Source organism: Gouania willdenowi, chromosome 14 (assembly GCF_900634775.1).
Source record: "Gouania willdenowi chromosome 14, fGouWil2.1, whole genome shotgun sequence".
NCBI lineage: Eukaryota > Metazoa > Chordata > Actinopteri > Blenniiformes > Gobiesocidae > Gouania > Gouania willdenowi.
Window position 1 is genome coordinate 638505 of NC_041057.1, and position 17636 is coordinate 656140.

A 17636-nucleotide genomic window follows, 5' to 3' on the forward strand; every position below is an offset into this window, starting at 1 on the left:
AGGAGGAAGGGCTCCCATTTTCACACCACTGCAGGAGAGGGAGATTGTGAATATGGTTTTGGCAAATAATGCCATCAGGCTTCGTGAAATCCAGGCCAATATTATTGACGACCAAATGATCTTTTATAATGTGAATCAGGTCTCTGTCCACCATAGCTCGTATCCTGAAGGTACATCAGGTACAAATGAAACAGTTGTACCGAGAGGAACTCAGAGAGGGTCAAACATGAGTATGTGGAGGTATGTATTGTTCACTCTGATGTTGCATACTGCACACATAACCTTTTTTTACATGTAAATGTACTGTACACTAAATCTATGCTGAACTACACACTGTATTTTAGAGAGTTTTACAAATGGATGCTGAGGCCATTCAGCATGAGTTCATCTACAGAGACGAGGTGGGTTCAACCTCTCAAAGGTCAGAAGGAGGGGAAGAAATGGAATTGGCCAGAGGGCAATTATTAGTGTCCCGGGGCAACGTGGGGGTAACATCACCCAGAATGGGGTCCTCCACCACCATGCCAACATGGGTCTGTATAAAACACCTCACATCCTTACATTTTTGGACAGAGTATACAAGCTCACAATCATAAATAACATGCAGATCCAATACATTGTCACCTGGGACAATGTTTCATTCCACCCTCTGCTCTGGTTCAGAACTGGTTTACGCAGCACCCACATTTCACCATATTCTCCATTTCTTAACCCAATTGAAGAATTCTTCTCGGCATGGTGGTGGAAGGTTTACGACCTGCACCCCCTGGCTCGGGTAGCCCTCATTCAGGCCATGGAGGAGGCCTGTGACCAGATTGAGGCCACAGCCATACAGGGGTGGATACGGCATCACGGCCATTCTCGCCTGTGATGTGGATGAAATTCTCTGGTCAGATCCAGCTAGGAGAAGATACCAACAGTAGCAATTTATGTGCTGTTTTCTTTTTTGTACAGGATAAAATGTTATGTTCATGAAAACTAGGAAATGTTTTCTTTTTTCTCCATGTTGGCTTGAGTATATGGAATAAAATAAATAACATTGTCAACAGCATTAGTCTGGTGTCCTGTGTGGTGTCTACAGTAATGCATACAAGTGTTCACTGTGTGTATTGTTTTGCAAAAAGTGTGAGCAGACATTGTGTTGACAGTTGTGCAAATTCACTGTGTGCTTCACCCATACTACTCTATGCACTTAGAAGCAGAATTAGCCCAAAGTGTTGAAGGTTTTCAACAGCAGAGTGTAACTGGTGCAAACAGAGTTAAGTCATATGCAACGTGTGTGTTTCATTTGGTAAAAAAATATGGTTTTGATAAGTTAGTGTATAGTTTTTACAAGAGTGGTTCATTTTGCAAAGGAGTTCAGGTGTTTTGCTTATTGTGTATGTGGTTGGGCTATTAGTGTGTTGGGTTTTGCTAAACAAAACAAAACAATCAAAATTGTGTTTATTCAATCGTAAAAAACTGTAACAGTGCGCCAAAACAGAATTTTTTTTTCAAAATAAGAGTCTGTTGTAGAAATCAAACTGCACTTTATGATGGGAGCAGAACCACTGGGATGGAACAAATTATTATTATTTTTATTTTTATTATTATTATTATTATTATTATTATTAATCTACAGTAGTGATAAAAGTAGAAAATAAGAAACAAATAAAAAGATAAAAACTGTCTAATTTTATGTGAACTTTTATGTGAAATACACAACAAATTACAAAATTCCAGAAAAATACACGAAAATTGCAACAAAAAAATAAATAAATCAATAACTAAAAAAATACTAAAAATAAATGACAGTTTAAATTTAAAAAAGGGAAAAATACTTTTTATTTGTGTTTGAACTTTAGTTCTTTAGGTAAAGTTAATTAAAGTTTGATTAAAAAAAGGAGAAAAAGTCAAATGTCAGCAAAACGATGCAGGATTTTATTGCACTTTTTAAAGTTCTAGAACCCATGTGTCAATCTCAAGGTCCGGGGGCCAATTCTGGCCCTTTAGAGCATCAAATTCGGCCCTTCTCACAAAAGTAAAAATGATAGAAAATACATGAAACATTATGTAAATTACCAACTAATTCAGTTGTGGATATCTCCTGAAAACCCTAAAATACACACATACACACATATATATATGAGATCAACTAAGATAGCCCCTCCAAATATGAAAATTATAATCCACAATATTTGCAGAGCTCAATTTTCCAGTTCTTATATCATTTTTAATCTCAAATTGTTGAACAGACTCATTTTTTCCCCAAATTATTCCACAAAATTCCCAAAATGAGGGAAATTTAAGTGAAGATCCTGCAGGGACTGATATACTCACATATTTGATCATTTATACATTATTTATATGTGTAAACCAGGGCACATTAATGTTGACTTTCCTCTTTTTCTGTGGCCCACTTCAGGTCAAACTGGTCCATATTTTGGCCCCTGAACTAAAGTGAGTTTGACAGCTCTGTTCTAGAACGTTGTCAGTCCTCTTCCTCACTGTCTCCATCGCTGTCCTCCAACAGGTGGGACTGCAGTGCTAGCCTCTGGGCCACGGCCGTCACCATAGCGGCTCCTTTACCGCTGCCGTCCTGGGACAGGATGAAGGTGATGTCACAGTCAGGGGCCAGGAGACGCACCATGCCTGGAGCTCATCACTGAAACTGTTCATAATTACAACACAAACAAGATACAACTATTTAACCCAAGAGGACAACAATATATACACACTCAGTCAGAATTATGATGTGAAACTATCATTCTCAGGTCATATTACAGCAGTTCCCTTTTTAAAATGATTTTAGAGAAAAGAAAACACTAAGGTTTCTTTTATTTTATTATTTTGTTTTTGTTTGTTTAATTTCTTACTTCTTATTGTAAATACTTGGTGTTCTTTTTCAATTTATTTGTATATTTCCTTACTTGGGGTGTTTGTTGATTTATTTATCTATTTATTTGTATATTTACTTATTTTGGGGATTTGTTTATTTCTTTGAATATTAGCATTTCCTGAAGTGCAAGTGAGGATGTTGTGCCTTTGATACACAGTTTCTGCCCAACTTTAATGATACAAGATTTAAAAAATGTTTGTAATTTTGGAATATTGTGCTGCTCCTAATGTAAATATTCTGTGCAAAATCAATAAAAAATGAAAAGTGGGAGGTTAAGTAGATTTTTAATCTTTAATTCCTCTTTATTTCAGAATAAAAGTTAAATCATCTTCAAAATTACCTTGTAAATACTTAATTCCTAATGCAAATTTAATTCTGACTCGCACACACACACACAGTCCTTGCTTTTATAGATATTTCCTTATTTTGGGAATAGTTTAATTAATTCTGAATAGTTTAATTCTGAATAGTTTAATTCTGAATAGTTTAATTCTGAATAGTTTAATTCTGAATAGTTTAATTCTGAATAGTTTAATTCTGAATAGTTTAATTCTGAATAGTTTAATTCTGAATAGTTTAATTCTGTTTTTTTATTTATCTTCTTACTTGGGGTGTTTCTTGTACACGGTCCCGTCCACGCCCACTGTCGTCTTCAGGTGCTTCAGTCCTCTGTTTACACGTATGCGGTTAGCAATAGTGGCTAACGCGGCGGCGCAGAGTCGAGCTGTGCGCGACGACACTGTGTCACAGACGAGTCGCACGATGCGAGCGTCCACGGAATCGTACGGAACGTTTAGAGATGACAGGATCCGCTTAGCGTTTTCCAGCCCAGACAGCGGCCTGAGACACACACACACACACACACATCAGTACACACACACACACACACACATCAGTACACACACACACACACACACACACACACACACACACACACATCAGTACACACACACACACACACACATCAGTACACACACACACACACACACACACACACACACACACACACACACACACATCAGTACACACACACACACACACACACACACACACACACACACGCACACACACACACACACACACACACAGACACACACACTCACTCTTCGATCTCAGAGATGAACTTGGTGGGAAACGTTCCCGCAGTCAGCAGTGTGGTTGACCTTTGACCTTTGAACAGCAGCTTCTGTTCAGTCAGTTTGACCAGCAGCAGACGCACCAACTCACCCAGATACATCCCACTGATCATCTTCTCAAAGCTACACACACAATGACTTTCAAAATAAGAGACAAACAAGATGTAGACCAATACAAGCACAAGTAAGATGAGTTACGACATAATATCAAATATTATGGGATGAGATGAGATAAGCTAAGAATAAGTTAAGCTAAACTATGTGAAGGTAAACCAAGCTAAAAATGATCTAAAATGAGATAAACAGCAAAAAATAAACTAAGATTAGACACAATTAAGTACTAAACTTAACTAAAATGAGCTAAAATGAGCAAATGAACAGCTAAATTAGGATAAACTAAGATAAGATAAGTGTATAATAAGGTAAAATGGCACTTCAATATCTTGAATATTTGAATCCTGACTAGTGTAATCCTGACTATTTTAATCCTGACTAGTGTAATCCTGACTAGTGTAATCCTGACTATTTTAATCCTGAATAGTGTAATCCTGACTATTTTAATCCTGACTAGTGTAATCCTGACTAGTGTAATCCTGACTATTTTAATCCTGACTAGTGTAATCCTGACTAGTGTAATCCAACGTACATGTGAACTCCAGGTTTGATGGATGTCTGATCTATGGTTCTGTTGATGTCGGTGATGATGTTCTCTAACGTTCCGTCGTCTCCAAACCCCCCCCACTCTGTGTTGATGCACATGCGTCCGTCCTCGCCCTCGACACGCTTCACGTTCCTCATCTCCTCCATGTAGCAGGCATTAGTGCCTGTGCCTAGCAACACAGGTAGCCACGCCCATTCACAGTTAGCCTGAGCTTAGGCGCACTGTCAGGTCAGTGAGTGTGTGTGTGTGTGTGTGTCAGTGTGTGTGTAAGCGTGTGTGTGTGTGTTGTGTTACCAATGATCAATCCGATCTCACAGCTCTGGTCTCTGTAGCCACAGCTCATCATCGTACCGACTGTATCGTTCACCATGGCAACAAAGCCAATGGTGAAGTCCTGAAACACACACGTTAGTTTATCTTTGACACACACACAAACACACTGACACACAAACACACTGACACACAAACACACACGCACACGGACACGCACACACACACTTGTTTATCTTTGACACACACACACAAACACACTGACACACAAACACACACACCCGTACACACATACACACACACACACACACACACACACACACACACACACACACACACACACACACACACACACACACACACACACACACACACACACACACACTGACCCCCCTCCTTTGAACCGCCTCCTTCAGCAGTTGGACGATGTCTCTTCCTTCAACACCTGAACAGTTAAAACCTTTCGTCCAACGAAGAAGAATGCTCTGAGAGAACAGACAGGAAGTTGTGATTACAAAATAAAATGTCACATAATTACAACTGTCACAGTGACCAGATAAATCTACGAATGACACAAATGCTACATTACAATTACAACTAGAATATTTGTATTTCCTGAAAAAAATGCAAGTGAGGATGCAGGTGCTGGACCGCTTCACACTGCATTAGCTTAGCATTAGCCTAGCATTAGCATTAACTAGCAGTAGCTAGCATTAACATTACCTAGCATTAATATTAGCCTAGCATTAGCATTAACTAGCAGTAGCTAGCATTAACATTAATGCGAATGTGAAAGCTTTATCACCACTGAAACAGTCTCAAAGCGCTTTACATATCAGCTCATTCACCCAATCACTCTCACATTCACACACCAGTGGGACAGGACTGACATGCAAGGCGCTAGTCGACCACTTGGAGCAACTTAGGGTTCAGTGTCTTGCCCAAGGACACTTCGACACATAGTCAGGTACTGGGATCGAACCCCTAACCTCTCGATCAGAAGATGACCCACTACCACCTGAGCCACGGGGGTCAAACTTCACCCCAAGGTTGGTAATGGAGGGAGAGAGGAGAATGCTGTGGCCAAAAATTGAAACTGAGGCGATGGGGGAGGCACGGAGTTGTTGAGGGGTACCAGTTTGGATGGCTTCTGTTTTTGAGCCATTCAGCTGCAAGAAGTTTTGTCTCATCCATGCGTTTATCTCCTCCAGGCAGGAGCTGAGACGAGTGAGGGTGGCAGAGGGGGGCCCAGAGGGGGAGAACTTGAGGTAGAGTTGTGTGTCGTCAGCATAGCAGTGGAAGTTAAATCCGTGCCTGCCGACGACACATCTGAGGGGAAGCATGTAAATAGTGAAGAGGGTGGGGCCGAGCACAGAGCCCTGGGGGACCCCACAGGTGACAGTGTGGGGGCGGGATTTAGCATTCCCCAGGACCACGTACTCGGTCCTGTCAGTGAGGTAGGAACGGAACCAGTGAAGGACGGTGTCAGAGAGGCCAATGTGCTGGAGACGGTGGAGAAGGATGTTGTGATCGATGGTGTCAAAGGCAGCAGAGAGGTCGAGAAGAATGAGGAGGGATGTGGAACCGGAGTCGGAGGTCATCAGCAGGTTATTTGTGACTCTGATGAGCGCTGTTTCTGTACTGTGGGAGGGGCGGAAACCAGATTGGAATTTTTCATGTAGGCTGTTAGTTTTGAGGTGATTGTGGAGCTGAGAGGAGACTACTTTTTCCAGGATTTTGGATATGAATGGGAGGTTGGAGATGGGACGGTAATTTGATAAGTTTTCAGGATCAAGAGAAGGTTTTTTTCAGGAGTGGTTTGATTAAAGCTGTTTTGAGGGAAAGTGGGACGTTGCCAGTTTTCAGGGAGAGATTGATGATTTTGGTTATGAGGGGGCTAATGATTTGGTTGTGACTTTTGAGCAGAGGAGAGGGAATGGGATCCAGGGAACAGGTGGATGATTTTGAGGTGCAGACAATCTTCTCGACCTCCTGCTGCGTTGTGGGTATGAAGTGTGTGAGATGTTGTTTAACGGGTGTGGTCGAGATGTCATGAACGGAATTTTGAAGAGGTGCGAGAGATGAGCGGATATTGTCAATTTTGGATGTAAAATTATCAAGGAAAATGTTGCAGTTTATTGCTGTAGGTGTGTGATGTGATGGGATCTGTGGTTTGAGGAGATGGCTGACAGTGGAAAATAGTTTTTTTGAGTTTCCTGGGTTGTTATTGATGACTGTTGAATAGTGTTCAGACCTGGCGGTGGAGAGGGCTTTTGCGTATGTGTGTTGATGTTCCCGGTAGGCCAACTTATGCACCGTCAGGCTAGATGTTTCGCTCCAGGACGCGGCCCAACCTTTTCATGGCCCTGAGTTTGTCTGTGAACCAGGGAGCTGAACGGGTGAAAGTGACAGTCCGGGTTTTTTTGTGGGGCATGAATGTCCAGGATGGAGCTGAGGTTGTCGTTGTAGTAGTCCATAAGATCGCTGACTGATGAGTACAGAGGGGGTGAAAGAAGCTGAAGGTGTTGGGTGAAGGAGGTGGAGTCAATGTTCTTGGTGTTCCTGTATGTCATCTGCCGTTTTGGTTTGGTGCGATGGGATGACAAGGGGACTTTGATTATCACTGCCTGGTGGTCTGAAACGCCAATGTCATGAATTTGGAGATCTGTGAGAGGGATGGAGTCTGTGATGATCAAGTCCAGTATATGGCCCTTATTGTGTGTGGGTCCATCAACAAGCTGCTGTAGGTTGAGGCAATCCAGGACCTGTTTAAAATCAGATGTTTGTCGGGAGGTGTGAGAGTCCATGTGTATATTGAAATCCCCAATAACCAGGATGTTTTTGTGTGATGTGCATAGGGAGATGAGAAAATCATGTATGTCTGAGGTGAAGGTTGGTTGTGATTTGGGGGGGCGATAAATGAGGGCTATAGTTGCTGAGAGGGGATGTTTGCATTGAGGGACCAAGCTTTCAAATGAAGTGACATTGGGCACAGGCAGAGGAGAAAGGTGAATATTTTCGCAAAACATTACAGCAAGCCCCCCACCACGTCCGGTTGTGCGGGCCTTTTCCAGGTACAAGTACCCAGGGGGGCATGCCTCATTGAGGACTGAGTAGACCCCAGGTTGTTGCCAGGTCTCAGATAGGCACATAATGTCTATGTCTTTATCTAAGATGTGGTCATGCATAAGTCTAGATTTATTTGACAGAGATTGAACGTTTAGTTGTTGTAGTGTGAGATGTGTTTTTGAGTCCAGTTTCTTTAGTGAGCGGAGGAGAGTGAAATCCACTCTGGGTTTTCTGTTAACTGTACCTGGGGCGGCGGCGTTCTGATGACGTAGCTGGTGATGACGTGACTGCTGTGTGACGGGACGTGCTGGAGACCAGAGGGACGCGATGGAGCCGCAACCGCCGTGTCTGTTCACAGTGAACCGGCGGCCGGATCCCCGGTGGATGTAGCGAGGCCTGTATGGCAGACCCAGTTGCAGTGGAGCTCGGGTGTTGAAGAGCCCCCGGGTCCGCGCTAGGCCTTTGGACCTCACGATGTCCGGAGAAACACCGGCGCTAGCGGTTAGCCACTCCACGTATTGAAATCTGTTGGGTTAGGGTTATAGAGCCCGGCGGGATCGTCCACAACCAGAGCAGCGGCCAACAACAGTAGCCAGTAGCGAACCCACGATGGCACAAGGACTCGGGGCAACACGACCGGAGGGGGCCGCCTGGGTGGTGTCAGCTCTGACCTGACAGGTAAGTCATCATCATCATGGGCATTCTGATAAAAATGTCAGGGGAGAACGGATTCTGCAGAGAAGCAGCAAATAGTCAGCGCCAGCGTCCTCTCCGCTTCAACGTCACCGCCACCATTAGTATGGCATTAGTATAGCATTAGCATTAACCTAGCAATAGTTTAACATTAACATCAACCTAACATTAGTATAGTATTAGCATTAACCTAGCAATGGATTAGTATTCCCTTAACATTAGCACTAACCTAGCATTAACACGAGCCTCGCTTCATCTGCTGGATGAGTGAAAACTTCCTTCAACTAAACCATGACAAGATGGAGGTGATTGTCTTTGGTAACAATGAAAAGAGGACTGCTGTCAGCAAGTATCTGAGTCTGGATCTTTAGAAGATAAAGACCAAGTCAAAAACCTTGGTGTTCTGATTGACTCAGATCTGACATTCAGCATCAGATCAAATCTATCACAAAAACATCTTCTACCACCTAAAGAACATCTCCAGAGTGAAAGGTTTAATGACTCAGAAAGATCAGGAGAAACTGGTCCATGCTTTTATCTCCAGCAGACTGGACTATTGTAATGGTCTTCATCAAACATCTACAGCTGGTTCAGAACGCTGCAGCTCAGGTCTGAACCAGAACAAAGAGGTCAGAACACATTACACTGGCTCCCAGTCAGCCTCAGAGGAGACTGTAAAGTTCTGCTGCTGGTTATAAATGTGTGAATGGGTTTGGTCCAGAATACATCAGTGAGATGTTAGTCAGGTATGAACCCAGCAGGTCTCTGAGATCTATGGACACAGGTCAGATAGTGGAGCCCAGAGCTCACAGTAACCATGGTGATGCTGTGTTTAGTTGTTATGCTGCAAAGAAGTGGAACAAACTGCAGCAGAGCTGAAGTCAGCATCACATGTGAACATTTTTAAATCAAAGTTAAAGGAACTTTTTTTCTCTACTGCATATGATTGAGAGAGAGATTTATGGTCATATTGATGATGTCATGATGATTTTACTGATGATTTTAATTGATTTTACTGATGATTTTAAATGTTCTTATTGATTTTAAACAATTGAATGTTTTATCATGTAAAGCACATTGAGTTGCCTTGAGTATGAAATGCGCTATACAAATAAATTTGCCTTGCCTTGCCTTTAGCATTAACCTAGCATTAACCTTGCATTAGCTAAGCGTTAACCTAGCACTAGATTAGCATTTGCGTAGCATTAGCATTTGTCTAGCATTAGCATTTGCCTAGCATTAGCATTAATTCAGCATTACCTTTGCATTAGCTAAGCATTAACTAGGCAGTAACGTAGCAATAGCTTAACATTAGCATCAACCTAACATTAGTATAGCAATAGCATTCCCCTAGCATTAGCATTTGCCTAGCATTAGCACGGACGTAGCATTAGCACTACCCTAGCTTTAACATTAACCTAGCATTAATTAAGCATTAACTTTGCATTAGCTAAGCATTAACCTTGCATTAGCTAAGCATTAACCTTGCATTAGCTAAGCATTAACCTAGCATTAGCTAAGTATTAACTTTGCATTAGCAAAGCATTAACCTAGAATTAGCTAAGCATTAACCTAGCATTAGCTTAGCATTAGCATCAAACTAACATTATAACCAAAGTGTCATTTGGGACGGATCTTGCCGGAGCAGGATCTGGCACCTCCCAGATTTTGACCGGTACTTATTTGATTGGATCCAGCACCTCTCTATGCTCAGCATAGAGAGGGAGAAAATATCCAGCTACTGGGGGGCATGGGCATGCAGCCACTGGACGTTCCTCCACAGACACCTTCCCTGAGCTGGAGGGGAGGGGGCGGGTGGGCTGCAGTGAAGGCGTAGACAAAATAAAACCTTTGCTCTCCTGTTTGAAACAGTCAGATGTTATGTGGCCTTGATAGGCCTGGTTCAGCAGACGAGAGTCCAGATGGTAATGGAGAGATGGGGGGGGTATGTCGGATCTGTAAGCAACCATGGTGAGATTTAGACACAACCTCGGCGACATGTGGGGGGGGGGGGCAAGGGTGATAACAATTTGTTTTCATTTCAGACTAGCATTCTTTCAGTAGCGTTGAGTGTCTGGTCTCAGTAACTGAGTAGCTGAGATCCTCTCCATCCTCTCCAAGTTCAATTTGATTTCATGCAAATGCTCCAGAGTAGCCTCCTGCTTACGTTTGAGTTTGTTCATCATGATATTCTGAGAGTTCAGTGATCTGCCCCGTCCTTCAGAGATGACTGGCAGTCTTCCCAAAACAGCTGCAAACCAAATACAGACTTTACGATAGATCAGATAACTGCCAGCTCCATGACTCCAATCATGTAGATATCCTCCACGGATAGTAAAGATAGGCACACGACCTTTCATCTGTCCCAGGAATCAATCGTGTATCCGATGCAAACGTTCCGTCCGGACACGCAGGCTCACCTCAGCCTGGTCTTCTCATTGAGAAAACTTGATCAATAGCATTAAGTGACCAGCTGACCAATTCCATAGTTTCATTTTTTAAGATGAATGGAGAGAAAGTCTCCTAGATCCACAAGACAGCAGACATAATGAGCAGCGAGGGCAGATAGGGAGGGTAGGAGCAGAGAAGAAGAATGACAGAGAACCACACAAGTGTGAGGAAGACAGATGAAGGATATTTACTGAGATGTTCGTTCCAGTTCTGAGACTTGACTGTATCACATGAGAAATGGAACATTCCATTGTTGCTGATTTACATGATGGTCAACCAAAGGGTACGTGTGAACATCATCCAGCCAATCACCAGCAACATGCTGGGGTTCAGGGAGTTATCTGAACTGCTTGAAGTTGGTATTGAGTCTTCCTAGAGCCTGTGAACTGGTAGCATGTAGCGCAGCATGCTGACCTCTGTGTGTGTTTAGTAGGGACTAGTTGGTTGTAAGATTTACTTGTTAAAAACCCTACAGAGAGGAAAGTCAAGCCACGCCCCCACGTTACAAAAATAGTTTATCTGTCAGCGCTGAAGATGGTAGAAAAAGGCTAAAACAGAGCTTTTTTAATCCAATAAGTGAAGCTAAGCCTGAGCTAAAGCTTGTTTCTGTGGAAATTGCAGAGGAGAGCAGCAGTAGCAGTTAGCGTAGCAACTAGCAGCACCTGTGCTGCACCTATCCAGTGGACATGAGGAGGACTCTAGCTTTATGAATGACAAGGCAGGGTTTGGCTTTAAATATGTTAAAAAGTTGTGACCCAAACATGTGACCCAAGGGCCATTTATGGCCGCTCGTTTTAATACACGTGTGTGTGTGTGTGTGTGTGTGTGTGTGTGTGTGTGTACCTCATCGATCTTCTTCTGCTCACAGGAAAATGAAAAGGTGAATCCCAGAGGTAGAGTTTGTCCTTTTAAGTTCTGAGACGAGATGAAATCAGCAAGACACGCAGCGATGTGATCAAACAGCTGCACACACACACACACACACACACACACACACACACACACACACACACACACACACACACACACACACGTGTATTAAAACGAGCGGCCATAAATGGCCCTTGGGTCACATGTTGAGACCCCCACCTGCTCTCCTGTCCCCAGCATGATGTCCTGTGAGATGGAGCAGGTCTGACTTCCTAAGATATCCACCACCTTCTCCTCCTCCAACACTCGCACATGGAGCACCCGGAAGTTGGTTCCTCCCAGATCTAGAGCCAGGAAGTCTCCGTGCTCTGAGTGAACAAACATATGTTGTGTTTTATTTATTTATTATTATTTTATCTTTTTTTTTTTTTTTAATCCTGTAGCACTTTGAGATTTGGAATCAAATATAAAGTGCATTACAAATAAAATGTATTATTATTATTATTATTACAAACAAATTTAATTCAAATCCATTCATAACTTTTCAAGTAATTGTGTACACACACAGACAGATAAACAAACAAACACACAGACAGACATAGGAGTCGATGATAAACAACGTGCTGAGGTAGCGGTCACACCCTGTAGACACACCCACATCCTGATGACAGGCTAGAGAGCTAGCATCATGTTAGCTCCTCTAAGTTCCACCCTCTCATCTATGCTCCACCCACTCCTCTAAGCTCCACCACCACATGCTTTAAAGGGGACATATCATGTTAAATTCACTTTTTTAGCCCTTAAATGCATTTTGTTGTATATTTAGAGTGTTTAGAAGTACAGAAAAGTTCAAATTAATCTCTTCAGATGCTCCGTAGATATCTTTATATTCTGTTTTGGTCATGTTTTTCAATCTGTTTCAATTTTTCTATTCTCTAATACGTTTTTTGAACTATTACATCACAGTATTTGCAGCAGAACTGCCAAATTAGTTCATCAACTCCAGGTCCAACATTTCGAGCAATCCGCCATTTTTATTTCTGGCTTTTATTTTGTAGTCCAATGATGACTGCTTCATCAACCTCCACCAGTATAAAGAAGGATTTACAGAAAGACTTTGTCTGATTGAGGGTTCAATTCCTTCTATCTTTGGAGACGATGAACAGAGCACTTCGGTAAGCTGTAAATAACGCTAAAAAGTGTGATGATAAGACGTCCCTGTCATTGTTTTGTTAGCATTAGCAGTTGCACCGTCTTCATATGTTAGCGCTGTGTGCTCGTTTTAGATCCTTGATGATATGGCCTACGTGATTTAATTTAAGTCTAAAGTTTTCATTAGTCATTTCATTTTGCCATTTTTTGTCTTTGAAAAGACTGTATTAAAATGCATTTCGTGACGTTAGCTTGGCGCTAGCGTTAGCTTTGTGCTTATGTTAGCTCACTTGTTAGGGTTCTGCAGGTTCATCATCTTCATTTTCATCTCGCTCCACTGGGTCAGACTCTGGCTGGAACATGTAAGGCTGGATGGACAAGTCTAACGTTGTTGACATTTTGTAAATAACCTCTGAATAAAAAGTTTATGCTCCGCTACATAGCCGTATCTCTTCTATCAAACTACAAAAATGGCCGAACAGGGTGGAGTTGAACCTGGAGAGGGGGCGGGGTATGAAGTGTCTCATTTGCATTTAAAGAGACCACAGCAAAACAAGTTGCTCTTAGAAGCACATCAGAAAAGGGGTAGAAAAGGGGTGGAGCTATAATAATGAGGAATTCAGACCCAAGCATTGCAGTTCTGCTTTATATAGACCACAACTGTATGATTTATATGTAAAAAGGAAGGATTTAAAACCATGATATGTCCCCTTTAACACACCTGATACAAAAGAACAAACCCCTCCCACAGGAGGAGGGAGGGGCAGAAGGGGGCAGGACAAAATATAAAGGTCTCTGATTGGTTCATTTCATTTGTACTGAAAGGCAGTGATTGGTCAGACTTTATCCATCAGTTCATGTTCAGTTGTATAAACCCTCTCTTTGTCCCGTTATAAACAACATCAGTAAAAGTATAAACGGACGATTTAGCTGAACCAGGTTTAAACCATAAACCTGGTTCTACTGAGAACACTTTGATCAAATACCCTCCTGGTTAGCCGTTCAGCATCAGTTGCCATAGTGATTAAGCTCCAGCAAGCTTCGTAGTCCAGCACACACTGATTAAATCCTGGAAGTTAGTGATAAGAGGTCATCTAGATTCATAGCATGAGCCCTTTGTGTCCCTGTGTGTGTGTGCGTGTGTGTGTGTGTGTGTGTGTGTGTGTGTGTGTGTGTGTGTGTGTGTGTGTGTGTGTGTGTGTAGTCTGACCCGTGCCATCGGGCATGGACCTGACGAAGGTCGGCAACATCTTAACAGCTGCTTTGTGATGAGAATGTTTCCCCAAACCTTTGATTAGATCCTTCATCAGAAGATCACTGATGGTCCTCAACTGATGGACAGAGAGACAGAAGGGCTGCAACACACTCTGTACCTGGAGAACACACACACACACACACACACACATTGTAGTTTATATCATTTTTCTTTTTTTAACCATTGTTTGTTGTGTTTTTTAATAGGTGTTTTTGATTTTTTTAAAGTATTTCTGTGTATGATTTATTAAACATTCTCTGTACTATGAAGCAGGATATAAACCTGTGCACCAATCCAAGTGTTTTCAGCCTGGCTACGTGTAAAAAGTTTATTTTTAAATTTCATAATTTTATATTTTAAACAGATTTATTGTTAAATGTTGATGTTTTTTTTTTTAACATTTTTTTCTCACAAACATCTTGAATAAATAAAGTATTATATAAATTATAAAGAACAAACACAGATGGATTATTGATTACCTGCTGATTATTGATTACCTGAGTGAGGAGCTCTGTTGGGATTCCATCAGTGTGAATAACAGACCCGTCTTCATTCATTCTGAGTTTGTCTGCAGTGAACACACACACACACACACACACGCACACACACACACACACACACACACACACACACACACACACACACACACACACACACACACACACACACACACACACACACACACACACACACACACACACACACACACTATTTAGCATGTGACGTCACAGTATTCCACCTGTCTGCTTTTTACAAGATAAATGTCAGAATGAGGATCAACGCACACTCACAGAAACGTTTAAACATGTGAAGTCATTATTTAATAAATACAATAAACACACACTTTCATTAATAAATATAAAACATAAATATAAACAGCAAAGTTCAGCTTTGAAGCAGGAGCTCACCTTGTGCGTCTCAAGTTGTGTGTGTGTGTGTAGTAAAGTGTGTGTGTGTGTGTAGTAAAGTGTGTGTGTAATTGTGTGTAGGTTCACGCCCTCTTCAGGTGTTGTTACGTCACGCGCAGCATCTGCAATCCTGATGAGGAGGAGCTAAAAACTAACATTTTACAACTTTAGGAAGTAAAGAATCAGAGATATTAAACTCACTGTAACGTGTAATAAATGACTTTTTCACTGTTTAGTGATGTTTCATTTTAATATGAGCCGGAAATATCAAATCTGAGCTAATTTTAGAAAAACAAAAATGATTCAAATGAAGCTGCTTTAAAATACAGATGAAAGTAATATTTTCAGACAAACTGAACAAATGAAAAGAAACACAAACATTTATCAGAGAAGAAAACAGAGAAAAAGGAAAAATATAAGATGAGAACACACTGAAATAAAGTACTTTACCTGTATTTGAATGGTTATGAAAATCATTTTGTTCTTCATTTCAGGCTCATTTCATAGGTTTCATAGAACATAATAATGTTGTTTATAAAGATAAAAGCACATTTCATTTATTAAAAATAAAATGTCAACGTCACACGTGTAAAACAACTATTTTCATTTTTACACTGAAATGTAAATTAATTTAATGCAATAATTACACTTTTTATAGATTTTTTTATTCTCTCAGAGGATCCACGAGATCAAATGATCCTTCACACAAATAAATGATCTAAAATCAATAATACTGATTTACAGCATGTAATCTAACTACATTATAGTCAATAATGTAGCTGCTGTTATTGTTATTTAATGAAACCAGGAATTGGCCGTTTTACAGTTTATTTATTTATTGCACTTTTTAACCATCAGGTGCTGCAATTATTATTTATTAATTGTATAAAAATCCAACTGATGCTGTTTATAGAATTTATAGAGTTCAATAAACATATTGAAAATGTGATGTTGCTTTGTGTCAGTTTATTCCGACCTGTTATTAACCCTTTGTTTGTGAAGGTTGGATTTTGTTGGGCGGGGCTTAACCTGGAGGCAAAACCACGTGTCTTTGTTTTTTCTGAGCACGAGTGTCTGCTGGAATCCTATAAAACTTTAATGTACATACACTAACGTTATTCCTCATGTTCAGGCACTCAAACACACATCAAAGCTGTGACATCACTAGTGAAAGAGAGGAAATAGTGATTGTCTAGTTCTTTTAGGTTTAAAACAGCAAACTGAATGAGGTTCTGATCAGGGCACAGGAATGAAGAGATGAGACGTCCTTTCTCTTTAATTGGAGTGTGTTCCAGCTGTATTTTATTCCAATTAACAGCAGATTAAATGCTATTTGTTGGAGTAGTTCTAATATTGTATAGTCTGTAACAAACATGACAAAAATAAACAATTATATGTAAAGCAAATACAAAGCTGTGAACAGCTGATATAACATTCTGTTACATCAACATCAAAAAGGCTCAATTACTCCAAATTATCTCTAATTTACAACCAAAGGGAAAAATAAATGACCCACATTCACTCTTCTGTGTAAATGAAGCTCTACATTTAAACTGAATCAATGTGCAAGGTAATGGCACCCTCTACTGGCCAAAAATATTATTGAATAAATGTCCCCCAGCAGTTATAACAGCACCGTGAACTCTGACACAGTAAACAGTGTTACATAAGTGGGTTAGCATGACATTATCATAGCTGTTAGCCTATTAGCCTACTGTTAGCCTGTTAGCCTACTGATCAACATAGCATGAACTTAAAACATAGATGGTGACTTACTTTCTGGTCATGGACTATAGACAAACTGGAGCATACAGGAACTGCACACAACTCAGAAGAATGTCTTAAAGAACAGGAACTAGTTAAACATCCGAATCACTTGGACAACTGCCAAACTCAACTATCGGTCACGTGCACACTGAAACCGAGTGCCTCTTAAGATTAAAGATTAAATCGGGGCTTTCGCCTTTAATTTGTCCTCTGCATTTAACCCATCCCTAAGGAGCAGTGGGCAGCCATTTTTGCGGCGCCTGGGGAGCAGTTCCGGATTAAGGGACTTGCTCACCTGGGCCACAGTGATGGGCCACAGTGATGGCCCAGGTGAGGCTTGAACCGGCAACCCTCCGATTACAAGCCCAGCGTCCTTAACCACGAGGCCACCACTCCCCAAAGAGCAAAGAGGCAGGCACATAAATCAGAGACTTCCAAACGGCCGCCCCCAAAAGTGCATTGAACTTTTGTTTGAAATAAAGGCTCTTCAACTAACGATAGAGGAGAGGGATCTTCCTTGCTTGAT

At 41.3% G+C, this 17636-nt stretch overlaps 1 protein-coding gene across 1 annotated transcript in view; it reads right to left on the reverse strand.

Moving 5' to 3' along the window:
* Positions 1-17161, reverse strand: part of LOC114475965 (hexokinase-2-like) — a 35090-nt gene extending 17929 nt beyond the window's left edge. Inside the window, 12 exon segments of the mRNA XM_028467193.1 lie at positions 2473-2628; positions 2631-2650; positions 3485-3718; positions 3982-4137; positions 4661-4844; positions 4970-5069; positions 5335-5430; positions 12002-12121; positions 12248-12396; positions 14391-14553; positions 14933-15003; positions 17120-17161. Coding sequence (XP_028322994.1) covers positions 2473-2628; positions 2631-2650; positions 3485-3718; positions 3982-4137; positions 4661-4844; positions 4970-5069; positions 5335-5430; positions 12002-12121; positions 12248-12396; positions 14391-14553; positions 14933-14992 — 1438 coding nt within the window. The 5' untranslated portion in view covers positions 14993-15003; positions 17120-17161.
* Between the last annotated feature and the right edge of the window lie 475 nt (positions 17162-17636).